The 15016-nt window shown below is 42.1% G+C and overlaps 1 protein-coding gene across 1 annotated transcript in view; it reads right to left on the bottom strand.

The window, feature by feature from the left end:
- LOC130857635 (acyl-coenzyme A oxidase-like protein) overlaps positions 1–15016 on the bottom strand; it is a 58744-nt gene that overhangs the window by 22674 nt on the left and 21054 nt on the right. The window contains exon 3 of the mRNA XM_057743363.1: positions 8167–8268. Coding sequence (XP_057599346.1) covers positions 8167–8268 — 102 coding nt within the window. The remainder of the gene's footprint in view (positions 1–8166; positions 8269–15016) is intronic.

Below are 15016 nucleotides of genomic sequence, written 5' to 3' on the forward strand. Positions count from 1 at the left end.
TATAAACACAGTAGAGAATTCTTTTTTCTTTTTTCTGTGTATTCTTTTTAGATGGCGCATAATACAGAGACACAGATAGTAAGTATATATCAGGTTGCTGGATTATAACAGAACGAACACACACATGTAACCCTCACCCAGATTAAGAAACAGAACAAATGTATTCTCAGAGATCTTGCCAAAAGTCACCCATTTAAGCCGGCTATTTTTTCTTACTTTGTTTTAGCAGCAGCCAATTTGGTGAACACGATGCCTGGTGGTTCAAGGCCATAATCTACGATGTGAATGACCAGCCATCCAAGGAAGGAGGAGACTGAGGAGTTTTGGTTTTCTATAGACCTATGGGTGCTTACAAGCGAGTCCTGTCCTTCTCTGTCCCTTAAAATGGGGCCATCCTTACTAGCTGTCTTTGTGTGGTTTGCCGAGTACCAAGTTCTTTGGGTTCCCCAAAGGAAGGAAAAAGTGGAACATAACACAGCAGTATCTAGTCTCTAAAATCAAAGGAAAAGGACAATTTACCATGTGGAAAAGAAAAAGTACAAACTCATTTTATTTTATTAAGAATATTGATTTCTAGCTCAACTATTAATTTCTGCCAAAGTGGATGTACTAGGCATCATCTCTGTTTCAAGGTCAGTAATTCATTTAAATTTTATTATTATGGAATCATAATAAAACCCACCTTGTCCTTAAATGTGACTGGGATCTGCCCTGTCTGTTTGACTCAGCTGAATTCCACCTCCTGGAAGGTCTTTTTTGTGTGTGTGTAACACAGCTACTCTTAGAAAATTTCCCCAATAGGAAATTCTCACTGAGCATCCAGGAGTGAGGGCATGAACTCAAAGACTCACGGAGAAGGACCCCAATTACCCAGCACTTCAAGCATCTGCCCCAAGGAGCCCAGGATCATGCAGCTGCCAGAAGAACACAGAGGCTGGAGCTCAGCAAAACAAGTTACTCTCTCCTGTCGTTATAACAAATTATCCTCAAATGAACAAAACAGAATGAGCCTGGCTCTCCCAGATACACAAGGCTGTGCTGTGAGGCAACGCATGATGGTCGACCAGATGGCTGCCACGCAGAACCAGGATTGCAGGGGTGGTGACCTCAGGGTCCATTTTACTAGCCAAACTGAAGAAACACATCTCACTTGTATTTTCTTAACCTCAGTTGAATGGCCTGCATTTATAGGTTCAACAATGTATTTTATGCCACTGAAGAGCAGGCTTGGGACAGAGGTAAAGGGGAGAGAGGGAGGGAAAAGAGAGTTTTCCCCTTTCTTAGTGGCTCTCTGCTGGGACTGATACTTTTCTTGTCTCTCTGATTTGAGAGTTTCTGGCTCTGGGAAAAGAAGGTGGACCAGGATACACTCATATTTTGGTTCCTGCCATCTCCTGGAGATGAACAGGGGCCCTATATAGTGAAAGGAAGCTAAAACCAGTTCTGCGGGTGCTTTCAAAACAAAGAGGATTTTAAAATTTGACTCAATTGCACTCCCTGTAAGACCACTCCATTGTGATATTTTAATTACACCCCTGGCTGCTTGACCAAGGATCCACTGTCCAGAGCTGTCCCTCCCCACCCTGATGGAAGAGGTGCTTGTGGTTCCACCCCTCACCAGCTTCTCCACTCAGCTTGGAGGACACAGCCAAGCGTTCTCAAAACCTCAGTACTTGCTTGTAACCCAGTCAGATGCACCTTCCTGGGTGGGTGGGACAGGGGTGGGGGAACCAGAGACCTTTTCTCAAATTCCTTACGAAAAAAAGCAAGAGTCTGTGGGTAGTAGGTGAGGCCAAGGGATGGAGAAGCCCTACCTCCCTTTCCCAACCCAACGAATGTTTGCAACGTCCTTTGCCTAAAACCTCAGTTTGTGTTGCATTTGATTCCAGTATCTGAACATCTGTTAAGCTGCCTTGATCCAGGTGTTTGGGGAAAGGGAAATAGAAGGATAGGGAATCTGAGTGGTCATTTAAAAAGAAACACTTAACACAGCATGGAAGACAGCCAATACTGCGTTTGTAGGAAGTGAAGGGCACGTGTACCATTTCTAAACCTCATGGGTATGAGCATGGGGTATGTGCTCTTGAAGTTAAAATTTAAGGAGAAGGGCTAATATATCAACACCATCTTTCCATCTTGGAACTCTCCCCCAAGTTTTTCTTCCTGTATGTTTCTTCCACCCCAAGTCCTTATGCCACGGGGCAATGACTGCATTTATATTGTACACTTAGTTCAAAATAGTAAATGTCATCCATCCTCTAAATTCAAAGGAGCTAAGTAGCGTCCTGGCTTTGGGGTCTGGTGTCTGCCACACTTCTGCACATTCTTACTCCAAACCCAGTTCCTAAGAATAAATTGATGTGTTAGTGGCCACACTGACTCAGAACTATCAATACTTGAATGACCCATCACTCATCAGGCTTGAATGTTTTTCCTCCTTAATGATTTAACTATTCGATGGACTAAACTAAGACTAAAACTCAAATCTTAGTGGTTGTTCTAGACTTGAGCAGATACAGCAGAAGAGCCAAGATCACCTGCCATCAACAGGCTCCCCCTGGCCCCCCTGCTGCAGCTGGGTCTCCCGGCAGTTCTCACTCAGGGAGGAAAAGAAGGATTCCTTTCCCTGGGGCAGACTAAGGCTATTAGGGGCTGGGTCCACCCCTGCGACCACTTGCTGTTGAGGGTACAAAACAGGACTTGGGCTGGTGCTGGTGAACCTGGGCTTCAACCTAACACACCAAAATGAAAATGGTCAGTCTAGAGCAAGAGTCCCCAACTCCTGGGCCGTGGACCGGTGCCAGTCCACAGCCCGTTAGAACTGGGCTGCACAAGCAGGAGGTGAGCAGCGGGTGGGCGAGTGAGCAAAGATTTACCTGCTGCTCCCCATCACTCCCCAGCGCTCCGCATCACTCGTATTACCCCCCAAACCACCCCCGCCCCCCCATCCATGGAAAAATTGCCTTCCATGAAACCAGTCCCTGGTGCCAAAAAGGTTGGAGACTGTTGGTCTAGGGGCATGAGAGAAGGACTTGGGTGGGAAAAGGCGCCAGTCATCTGCTGCTCCAACAGAAACAGTGCCCTCAGGAAGGAACTGGCTGGTCACGACTCAATCAGGACATCAAGGCAACATCTGGGTGAAGGAGTAACAGCTGTGGGTATAATGTGATCAAATATTGTGGAGATGGCATGACTGCTTGGCCGTGGTCATGATCAGTATTTATTTTCTCTCTTCCTGAACGAGTTTCTGGTTTTTAACACGGTTACTCTTACAGGCAGCCTCCCGTGCCCTCTGGGAGCTGGAGAGGAGTGGCCCTCCTTGCTGCTGTGCTAGGTTACACAGCCCTCCCTCACTTCCCTGCAGGTCCTTTAAAACCTGCACTCTCATGTGGTTCCGTGAGCTGGGCTCAGGGCAGGAAACAGAACTTGATTCAACATTTTGCTAAGTATTATTTTCACCACGCTGAATAGGGTCTTTTTTGATCTGCAACCCACAGCTGGGCTGTGGTTCTCTTGACCTACATAGACTGAAAAGCTTCCTCCCCTGTGGATTTCCTAGTGTGAGCTGACCACACGTTCACACGTACTCGCTTCTCCGTATGTCGCCAAGAGTCACCATTCCAATACTGATGGCCACAGACAGAGCAGGACAGCTGTGCCTGGGAGTTCAGGAAGCAAACACTCCAATAAGAAAAACGAGCCAGCTCTAAAACTTAGTTGACTTTAAGGGCTGGTATAAAATAAGGTAGAGGACTCAAGGCCAAATATTCATTTCCATTGAAACATATCATTTTTAAAAGCTGAAGTTTTTGTTTAGTTTTGTCTTTTTTTAAGGAACGTGAAGTTGGTTTTAGTGGAGATACACAACTGGTCACTGTTAGGTTATTTTGAAAGGTTTGCCTCCTTAAAATGAGCCTCAGCTGATCGTTCCTCCTTAATGCTGATAATTATCTAAAGCAAAATAAATACAAATGTCTAGTTTAATGAAGACTGAAATAGGATAATGCCTGGACACTAAATTTTCCAAGAACAAAGCACACAATTGTTTTCTACATACCCCTGAAAAAGTACTTAATGGAAAAGGGCACAGAGACCCTTTACTTGGGGGCCTTGTTACGATGGAGCCCGGGGGCATTGCCACTAGACTGCGTTTGAGCCAAAGTCCCACAATGAGGGCACAAAGGTGGAGCCACCCCATCGTATGATTCAGGCCTGGGATCGCTAGAACAGCAGGGAACCCGAGTCCAGAAGTATCTTTCCCTTCCACTACATCCGCCGGAAGTCAGCCTCAGATTCCCCGTCCCTACAGTGGATTAGCAGCTATTCACACCAAAAGGTGCTTGCGGGGGTTACACGGGATCATGAATGTGGACCAGCTCTGTCAACACGGAAGCTCCAGACAGAAGAAAGCAGTTAGTTATCACAGCCAGGAGGGGCCTGGGAGACTGACTTGCAGTTTGAAAGAAAACAAAACCCAACCCAAATCCCTATCTCTTGCAAGCCTCAGTTAAATCAGTGGGCACTTGGGCTTCTTTCGGGGTGTGTGGATGGGTCTTACCCACTCGGAGACATCAGGCAGGCCTTTCTGAAGCTTTTGAACTCAGGTCTTTTAAGTGCTCTGTGGTGGCCAGGGGGACGAGTGGGGCTACAAATGCGTGATGCTGCATTGCTTAGTCCACCTCTGTCTGGGATTAGAAGTTCTGGATTCTACGCTTAGCTGGAATCTTGGGCAACCCTTTAACTTCTCTGTTTCTTATTCTATTCATGTATTGCATGGGGATTATATCAGCCTGACTTACCTTGAAGATCTTTATGAGAATGGAATGAGATTTTTTTTTAAGAATAAATATATGCATTACTAATTATCATTAGACTAGAACTACAGCATAACTCCTGGGAACTCTGAAGTTTTATTATTTAGAATCAGCCCAGGCTAATTGCTACTCCCTGATACTGAGTTTTTTTTTTTTTTTCAGGTGCAAATGTATTTATTTATTATTTTTTTGGGGGGGGGGTATACCAAGTTCAATCATCTGTTTTTATACACATATCCCTGTATTCCCTCCCTCCCTCGACTCCCCCCTCCCCCACCATCCCTCGAGTCCTAATCACTGGACCACCAGGGAATTCCCTTAGAATATATTTAGATTTACAGAAAAGTTCCAACAGAGAGTTCCCATATGCCCTTCACCCAGTTTCTCCTTATGTTGACATCTTACACAGCTATGGCCCATTGTCAGAACTAAGAAGCCAATATCAGTACATTAATATTAATAAATATAGACTTTATTCAGGTATCACCAGTTTTTCTACTAGTGTCCTTTTTCTGTTCCAGGACTCCATCCAGGTACCACACCGCACTCAGTCATCACATCTCCTTGGTCACCTCTGGTTCATGTTGGCTTCTTAGTCCTTCCTTGTCTTTCATTGATTGATAGTTTGAAGAGTACCAGTCAGGTACTGTGTGGACCATCCCTCAATTTGGTTTTCTCTGACATTTTTTTCTCATGATTGGACTGAGGCTATGGGTTTTTGGGAAGAGTGAAGAGTTCTTCTCATCACATCATATCAGAGGTCCAGATCATCAACAGGACTTATTACTGGTGATATTAACCTTAATCACACAGTTAAGGTGGGATCTGTCAGACTTTCCCACTATAAAGTAACTCTTTTCCCTTTCCATAGTCTACTCTTAAAAATAGAAGGAAGTCACTAAGTTCAACTCACATTCAAGGGAAGGAAAATTAAGTTTCACCTCCTGAAGGTGGGAGTATCTACACATATCATTTGGAATTCTTCTTTAAGGAACACCTGTCTCTTTTATTCCATTTATTTTATTTGTTTATTTACTTATATCATCATGGGTTTGTGTTTAATTTTATTTATTTATCTTTTTTGGCCGCATGGCGAGGCATGCATGATCTTCGTTCCCCGACCAGGGATTGAACCCGCGCCCCCTGAAGTGGAAACGTGGCGTCCTAACCAATGGGCCACCAGGGAATTCCCATGTGTTTAATTATTTTATACTTTGGGTTATAATCCAATACGACGTTCTCTATTTTGCTGCTCTAAGTGTGCCAGCTTTGGCCCCTGGGAGCTCTTTCAGTTAGCTCCTTCCCACATCCCTTGGACATACCCCCCATAATTGTGGGTATTTTTGTTTTTGTTTTGAGCACTTGCTGACTTTCTGACTCTAGAAGATGTTCCAGGTTCATCTTATACATTCATTGCCCCAGCCAGAATCAACCATTTCTCCAAGGACCCTGGTTCCTATTTTGGAAAATTATATTAGAAACAAACAACTGGGCACTGTGTGTTTTTTTGTTTTGTTTTGTTTTGTTTTGTTTACTGTCTGGATGCTGATTTCTATCCAAATAAAATAACTGAAAATATTTAGAGTCAGAAAGATATGGGTTTTTGCTACCTGTATTACTTTGGGCAAGATACTATGTCATATTGGGTCTAAGGTTCCTCATCCATGTGAAAGAATAATGAAAATCACTCAGTTGTTGTGAGATCAATTGAGATAATATTGAAGGAACTTTCTATTTCTGATATTAGAGGGCTAGGTTTTCTTTTTTTTTACACCTTTAAAGCGTCAATGATCTGACAATACAACAATGCAAAAAATTAAGGGAAAATGGGAACTAAGAGAAATAAACAAGCAAGAAAATTGCATTTGCTTTGAAGGTATTTGCCATTTCCAGCAAATCTGAATTTTCACGTTGACAGCCTCATGGTGGTTGGGGTTGGGTAAGGAGTGATAATAGTCAAAACCAAGGCCATTACTAGGAAAGAAATTTAATAGACAGTAAGCTGGATGCCAAAGAGCTATAACCCTGGGGGAGGGTAAAGAAATCGCTGCCCTTATTTGAACTCTGTGATTCTTCCAGAAAACCTCAAACCTTAAATTTGGTTTAGAGTGGATGTCAAGCTGAGAGTCCCTTCAGATGCCTTGCAAGGGGAAGAAGATACCTTAATTTACCCTTCATATAAATCTTACAAATCATTTTCCAAGAACAATGACTACCACACATCTAGGACATCTTGAGCACTTAGCCCCAGCAGACACCACGTGGAGCAGAAGAACCATCTAGTGGAGCCCTGTCCAGATGGCAGAATCATGAGAAATGAGAAATGGTTGTTGTTTTAAGCCACTAGGTTTTGGGGTCATCTGTTACACAGCAATAGATAACTGAAGCATCTTTATACGTGCTTTTTGACATAATCACTGCCTCCTGAAAAGGGAAAAGATTCTTCAAGGTTCTTCTGAGTCCACTGTAGTCTTGCTCAAGCAGCCTTCTCCAGGTTTTTCTCTTGCTTGAGACTTCAACCAAACTGGTCTTTTCACTGTTTCTTAACACGTCTGTCCTAAGTACTCTCATTTCTATGATTTTGCTCATTTCACGAACCCTGCCTGAAGGCTCACCTGCATTTCTCCCTCCTAACTGGACCACCACCTCCACTTTGAATTTCCCCTTCTTCAAGGTCTAGCAAAGAACACCATTAACTCCTAAGTGACCTTTGTCCTCTGAACTCTCAACTTATTCTTGTGGCCAAGTTCATGGAAAAGCTCTGCCCCCTTATGTTGTGATTTGTGTTTTTAAAGGCAGTTTCATGTCCCCAGCTATAATGAGCTCCCTTGATTGCAGAGACTGAGGATATAGCTGTCTGTGTTTCAGCATCTAACAGGGGGCCTGGAAGAGAGGAGGTACCCAGAAAATGTGCTGTATAGATGATTATGCTGTTTGATAGTCTTTTTCTAGAGCAGCAGTTTGGTGATGATTCACTGGCTCTATCTTCATTTTCAGGTATTCTGTGGCTGTCACACTGAATTCCCATTGCAACCACAGACAAAAATAGGTTTTGGTAAGAAGTAAAAAAATGAAAATCACTTCATACCTTTTTTTTTTTCCAACACTTTTGACTTCTTCCTCTCCTTTACATGCTAGAAGTTCATACACAGTGAATCATTTCCCTGATTCACTTAAACTCTAAAGTGTAATACAATCACAGGAGGCAATGAAAACGTGTATGGGAAGTCTCAGAGGCACAAAAACTTGTGAGTGGAAACTGATAAAAGATTGGCAGGACTGTTTTCTAAGAAAGCAAAGAGCTGCCAGCTGATGCACGAAGGGTTTCTTCCTTACCCCAGGGATTTCTTACCTGACACCTGATTCTCTTGCTGGCCAGGGGAGTCAAATATTTATGTTCTAGATACCAGGTTCGCTCCTGAAACACCAGCTTGGTTCCATAAAGCAGACAAAACTAAGGGGTGGGGGAAAAGGAGAGAAATGGAAAAATATGTTAGAAAATGGAGAATCTAAGAGGGTGAATGAGATACAGCATCGTATTACATTTCATAAAATTATAAAAGTTGACACATCCTTAATGTAAAATGGTCACATTTTGGACATGTAGTATATGTTCTATTTTTTGAAACCATTCTATGGAAAATTTAAAGAATATATAAAATTAGAAAGAATAAGCACAACCAACGTCCATGCCTCCATCACCCCCAGTTCAACAAATATTAACTCACAGCCAGTCTTGCTTCTTCCCCACCCCAGGTTATTTAGAAGCGAAGTCCACCCAAAATATATTTTAAAAGATAAATGTAATATCTCAATTTGCTTTCTTTCTAGATTCATGAAAGAATACAATAAATCCCCTACATATGAACCTTCAAGTTGCGAATTTTCAAAGCTGCAAACGTGCAAGTTATTTCACGTGTCTGGTGTACACTGTCACGTGAATGCATCCTCTACAAGTGGTTGTGCTTTTGTGTACTTTACTGTACTGTATAGAGTACAGTAGTACAGTATCTTTATTTCAAGCTCAGGATGTCCGGAAACAAGAGGGTAGAGATATTTGAATCCAGCAAGGAACCAGAGCCTGTGCCATCAACATCAGGCAGGAGTGAAACTGCAGCTCGCCCTCCGTCTCCTATTGCCGATGACCCTTCAGCTCTACCCTCTCCCACCTCCTCTCTCTCCTCCCGTCAGTAACTCTTCTTGCCTGTTCACTCCATGCCAGCCCAGTATGCCAGCTGTTGTACTGCACTACTGTACTTTTCAAGGTTCTGTACTGTAAGATTAAAAATGTTTATTTTGTGTGTTTGTTTTTAATGTATTATTTGTGTGAAAAGTATCACAAACCTGTTACAGTACAGTACAACACAGCCGATTGTGTTAGTTGGGTACCTAGGCTAACGTTATTGGACTTATGAACAAACGGGACTCATAAATGCACTTTCGGAACGGAACTCGTTCGTATGTAGGGGACTTAATGGTACTCTAAATGCACATTCTGAATACGATCACCTTGATATTTTCCACTGAACATGGTTTGATTAGACTTTCATAAAAACAGCATTCCTCGTTTGCATTTTGTCTCAATGTTTTTCCTATCACTGAAACCTACACACAGACCTCCTTCATGACATCAGTGACATCCAGCAATAATAGATGTTTTCCTGAATCAGCAAGTAACTTTTAGAAGTCCAATGCGCTATCCATTGCGCGACAGAGCCAGCAAGTAACTTTTAAATTAACTATTCATTTAGCATTTCATATTTAATAATTCCAAAGTTATACAAATGTAGAGATAACAGTATAAGGTACTTTCATGTCTATATCATCCAGCTTTGATAGCCTTCAACTCATGGCCAATCTTGTTTTATCTGTACTCCCACCTGTTTCCCCCTTTCCACATTATTGTGAAGCAAAGTTCAGTTGTTACCGCCTCCAGGTTTGGAGGGAAGATAGCAGGGAAGGGCTGCTGCATTCTGGAAGAGAGAGCTGTGTCGACAGGGACTCCTTCAGGGGAGCTGAGACCTTCAGCCAAGGAAGACAGAAACCCTGAGGTGATCCCACAAGAATGCAGGCGGTGGGGGGTGGGGGGGTGGAGGGGCGGGGCAGGGATATCCCAATCTCATTGTCCTCCCCATCGCCAATCTCTAGCTGGAGGTTCTTGTTCTCAGAACCTAACTGGATCCAGAGGGCAAGGATTCCTCCAATGCAAGTTACACAGATCAATTTCCTGAGCTCCTAGCAGGCAGGGTTGAGAAGGGCGGAGAGTAGCATTGGAAAGACAAATGGAGGATGTCCGGCACAAATACCATCTCTAACACCCCTGACAGGTAGTATTCCAGCCTTAGTCCAGTCCTTTCTCAAGTTCATGTCCAGTTGGTCCCACAGAACCCGCGCAGGCCCGACTGCTGACACCATTCCCAGGTTTCACCCCAGACAGCCGCCTTTAACCAGTGTCACACTGTGCTGCCTGACTATATCTGCTCTGGCCTTCTGTCAACTCCTGACTTGTCTTCCTGTTGACACTTTGTGGCTCTTGTGCATCTGATGCTCAGGGCCACTTCTCTGGCTTTGAATCTTTGCTTTGCTCCCTGAACACAGTTCGAACTCTCCTTTGGCTACCCTCTTTGCATGTTCTGGGAAATGGGTGTCCTGGTTCTTGGTGGCTACCAGAACACCACCTGGAGGTCCAGATACCATCAGACTAGCCTCAGGCCCTAAAACGGAACCCGAACGTGTTTCCTTTTATGTTTCAGAGGTGGGAGCTCTGTGCATTAAGAGGCATCCAATTCTCCAATCCACTGTTGGAAGAACCATTGCATATTGAACCCCTTGTCTACGTGGAATATGAATAAGGATTGTTAGGGATCTTGTCCTGCTCATCTCTGTATGCCTAGAGTCTGGGAAAGAGGCCGGTATACTGTAAGAGACTGGCTGACATCCAATTTCCTACACCTCATAGCTATTAATCCTGTAACTTTTGCTGCCTAAGGAACAAAGCAAGAGTGTATGAAAGTATTCAGATAACGGCCTTTAACAAGTTTAATGATAAGTTTCACACCTCTGCTTAGTCTTTCTTTCTTCAGAGGATCAGCCTTCACAGACTGTCCTTTTCTCACAACGCAGCTTCCAGGTCCTGTGCCACCTTGGACATGGTGGCCTCTTCTAAATGCTTAATTCTCTCCTTCAAGGTGTCTCACAAGACTGAACCCAGTGTCCAGATGTTTTCTCATCACTGTGGTGTCAGCGGCACCACCACTGTCCTGGTTTGGGACTCTATACTTTTACAGGCAAAGTAAGATGGAATTTGCATTTGTGACAGTCACATAATGTTTTCTGAAGAAATGAGTGAAGGAATATTATGCACATTTCATTTACATCAAACGGTTGCTCATTTGCCACTCCTACTATATGCCTTTTCTCCCATGAACTATTTTCAACCAACTCATACATACATATACTTCCCTAAAGGGATGATTTAAAATTTATTCTCTTAAAGTATCCTCTTGTTGCTATGACCTACCTCAAATCCCTAAAATCTCTATGAATATTGACTCAGTTGCCTCAAGTGTTTGTGTCACTTACAAATTTGCTAAGTCTCATCTATGTCTTCATATCATAGAACCCAACTGATAGGTCTATATCTTTTCATTCAAGTACTTGAGAGCTATTTAGTAGACTATCATCTAACTTATATTTCTTTAGCTTGTACATAAGGATTTCCTAAGAGTCTGGAAAGTGTTGGCTAAAATCAAGATACATTAACTTCCCAAGATGTCCCCTTCTAGCAACCTGATTAAGGAAGGAAATATGGTTACTTTAGCAGACCTAGCCACAGTGAACACAGACAGGCTCCTACTGACCATCTTTTTCTAATCACTCATAAACTATCTTGAATACTCTTTTCTAGCCTTTTAACTTGGATTTGTAAATTCTATAATTTCCTCCGTCTATTTTTCCTTTTTCTTTTTTTTTTAAAAAAATTGTGGACATTTGCTCGTTTATAGTTTCCTGATATCTCTTTAGTCCTCCGTGGTTTCAAATGTCTCACACTGTGTTCCTCCCAATTCAGAAAGAAGATGGGAACATTCTAGGAGACAAGCATGTCTGCTTTCTGTTTGCATTTATTAACATCAAAGCTTTCTTCCCCAGACCAGGTGTCTGGCTCTTCAAACTCTGAGTGTAGCGAAAAATAGCCATTTAAATCTTCCCCAGATTATCTGTCAAGCCTCACATTACGGTGGGATTTGACCATCCTGACATTTATTAAATGCTACCCTTTTGCATTTATCCCTGGACAAGCGCCTCCCCCCATCACCACACTCCTCATTTATATAGCTTCCTTAAACTTATGGCCATCAGAGAGTCCTCTCTACACTTATCTTGGTTTCTTTAAATGTGTCCCAAATTACACCCTTTTTTGTAACATATTATCAGAATAAGATTTTACTGTTTTCCTTACTCTCAAGCCCATGTGCCCCTATGAAATCTCTGCCCATAGAATCATAATAGCCAATATTTATTAAGCATCTATGTGCCAGGCACTGCAAGGTATTTTACATTCACCTCATTTAGTCCTCACAATAATCCTGAAGGTAGTCATAATTCTAGGACAGAGTAAATGGAGACACTATTTGGGGAACTGAAAAATAAATAATAGTAGGCAGACTGGGGAAGAGGACCAAAATTTAAAGTACCACTAAACAGCTGATGATTTTAATTTTTTTTCCCTAGTCCTCAAGTTGCTTGTCCCTGAAGTCATATACAGCAGACCAAGATAAACCCCAGATTCTGGAAGGAGGATGGGAAAGGGAGCCCAGGGAACCAGAGAGTATCAAGGAAGTCATGGAGACGGGGCCTTGGGAAAGTAACCCCATAAAATTGTTGATGAACTTCTGGGCTCAATCCCGGGTGTGCATACACTGATGTTAACACTCATCAGTACACAAAACACTCTCAGAACTGAACTAGCAAATAGATGAAAATGCAGGTGCCAGACTGGCCACTGTGGGGTGCACACATGGGACAGGACAGAATAGTCCTGCAAAAGCTTTAAGGACTGAACTGACATTGAAACCATAGTGAACAGAAGGTGAGTTGCAACTTGCAGCCCAAACAACCAAGATACACTCACTGCTAAAACAAAAATATTAACATTCTCTTTGGGATTTAAACAAGACCCAGGATCTCATAATATAATATTCAAACTGTCCAGGAAATGAGAACTTCCCGGCAGTCCAGTGGTTAGGACTCGACCCCTTCACTGCCAAGGGTCTAGGTTCAATCCCTGGTTGGAGAGCTAAGATCCTGCAAGCTGTGAGATGCAAACCCCACAATGTCCAGGAAGTAATTTTTTAAAGTTCAGCATGTGAAGGACAAGGGAAATACAAGTTGCATAGGAAAAGACAACCAAGAGATGCCAAAAGAAAAATGTCACAGATGTTGGAATTATCTGGCAAAAGCTTTAAAACAGCTATTATAAAAATTCTTTAACAAGCAATCGCAAATCCTCTTGAGATAAATTGTCAAGTAGTAGCTTTCAGGGCAGAAATAAAAGATATAAAGCAGGATCAAATGGAAATTTAGAACTCAAAATTACAATGATCAAAATTAAAATGGGCTTCACATCAGAACAGAGGAAACAGAGGAAAGAGTTAGTGAGCTGGAAGACAGAATAAAGGAAATTAGTCTATCTGAATGATAGAGAGAAAATAGACTGAAAAAAAGAACAGAGCCTCAGGGACCTGTGGAATTATAACAAAAGAGCTAAGCTTCATGTCTCTAGAGAACTGGAAGGAGAAAAGAAAGAAGGCAGGACTGAAAAAGTACTTGAAGACTTAATGGCTGAAAAAGTCCTCAAACTTGGGGAAAACCCCACAAATGCGCAGGTTTCAGAAGCTTGGTGAACCCCAGACACAAAAAACATAAAAAAATCCATGCCCAGGCACATCATAATCAACACCTTGAAACTAAAGCAAAGAAAAAAATCTTGAAAGCAGCCAGAGAAAAAATGATGCATTACCTCTAGGAGAACAATGATTTGAATGACTGAATTTCTTATCAGAAATCATGGGGATAGAAAGAAGTGGTACAACATTTTTTTAAGCACTTAACAAATATCAACCCAGGATTCTATATGGAGTAAAAATATCCTTCAGGAGTGAAGACGAAATAAAGATACTGTCAGATGAAGAAACACTGGGAGAATTTGTTGCCAGTAGCCTGCTCTAAAAGAATGGTTAAGAGTTTTTCAGAAGAAAAACGATACTAAAAGGAAAGTTGGAAAGTCAGGAATGGAGGAAGGGCAATAGAAATGGTAACTATCTGGATAAACACGATAGACTATTCTTCTCTTGAATTCTTTTAAAATGTGTGTAATGACTAAAAGCAAAACATTGTCTGATATGGTTTCCTATGTACAGAGATTACTTATAAGATGCCTATGATATACAGGGGGGAGAGGGTAAAAGGAACTCTATAATGTTTAGGTTTCTTCATTCCACTTGAAGAGTTAAAATACTTGTTTTAAGTAGATTGTAAAAGTTCAGTATGTATATTGTAATCCCTAAAGCATCAATGAAAAGGAAAAAGCTATACAAAGAAATGTAGATAATTCAAAATGAAATCCTGAAGAATGTTCAAATAACCCAAAAGAAGGCGTGTGTTATAGACTGAAAAACGGCCATCAAATGATACCAGGTCCTAATTCCTGGTATCTGCGTTCATCATAAGGAAAAAGAGTCTTTGTGTGTGTGATTAAGTTCTGATTCATAACATGAAGCGATAATTCTGGATTAACTGGATGGGCCCTAAATGCAATCACATGTACCTTTATAAGAGGGAGGCAGAGGGAGGTTCCACAGACAGAAGAGGAGGAAGCAATGTGACCACAGAGGCAGATATTAGAGTGAGGTGGCCACAGGTCAAGGAATGTCAGCAGCCACCAGAAGCTGGAAGAAGCGAAGAATGAATTCTCCTCTAGAGCCTCGAGAGGCAGTGCAATCCTGCAAACACCTTGATTTTGGCCCAGTGATACTAATTTCAGACTTCCAGCCTCCAGAACTATGAGAGAATAAATTTCTGTTGTTGTAATCCACCAAGTGTGTTGTAACTTTAGAGCAGCCATTGGGAAACTAATCAACATATGAGAAAGTAAAAAATAAGACTGTCCGTATTCACAGACAACATGATAGTCTACATTAAAA

This window comes from Hippopotamus amphibius, chromosome 7 (assembly GCF_030028045.1).
Source record: "Hippopotamus amphibius kiboko isolate mHipAmp2 chromosome 7, mHipAmp2.hap2, whole genome shotgun sequence".
In the NCBI taxonomy this organism is placed as follows: Eukaryota; Metazoa; Chordata; class Mammalia; order Artiodactyla; family Hippopotamidae; genus Hippopotamus; species Hippopotamus amphibius.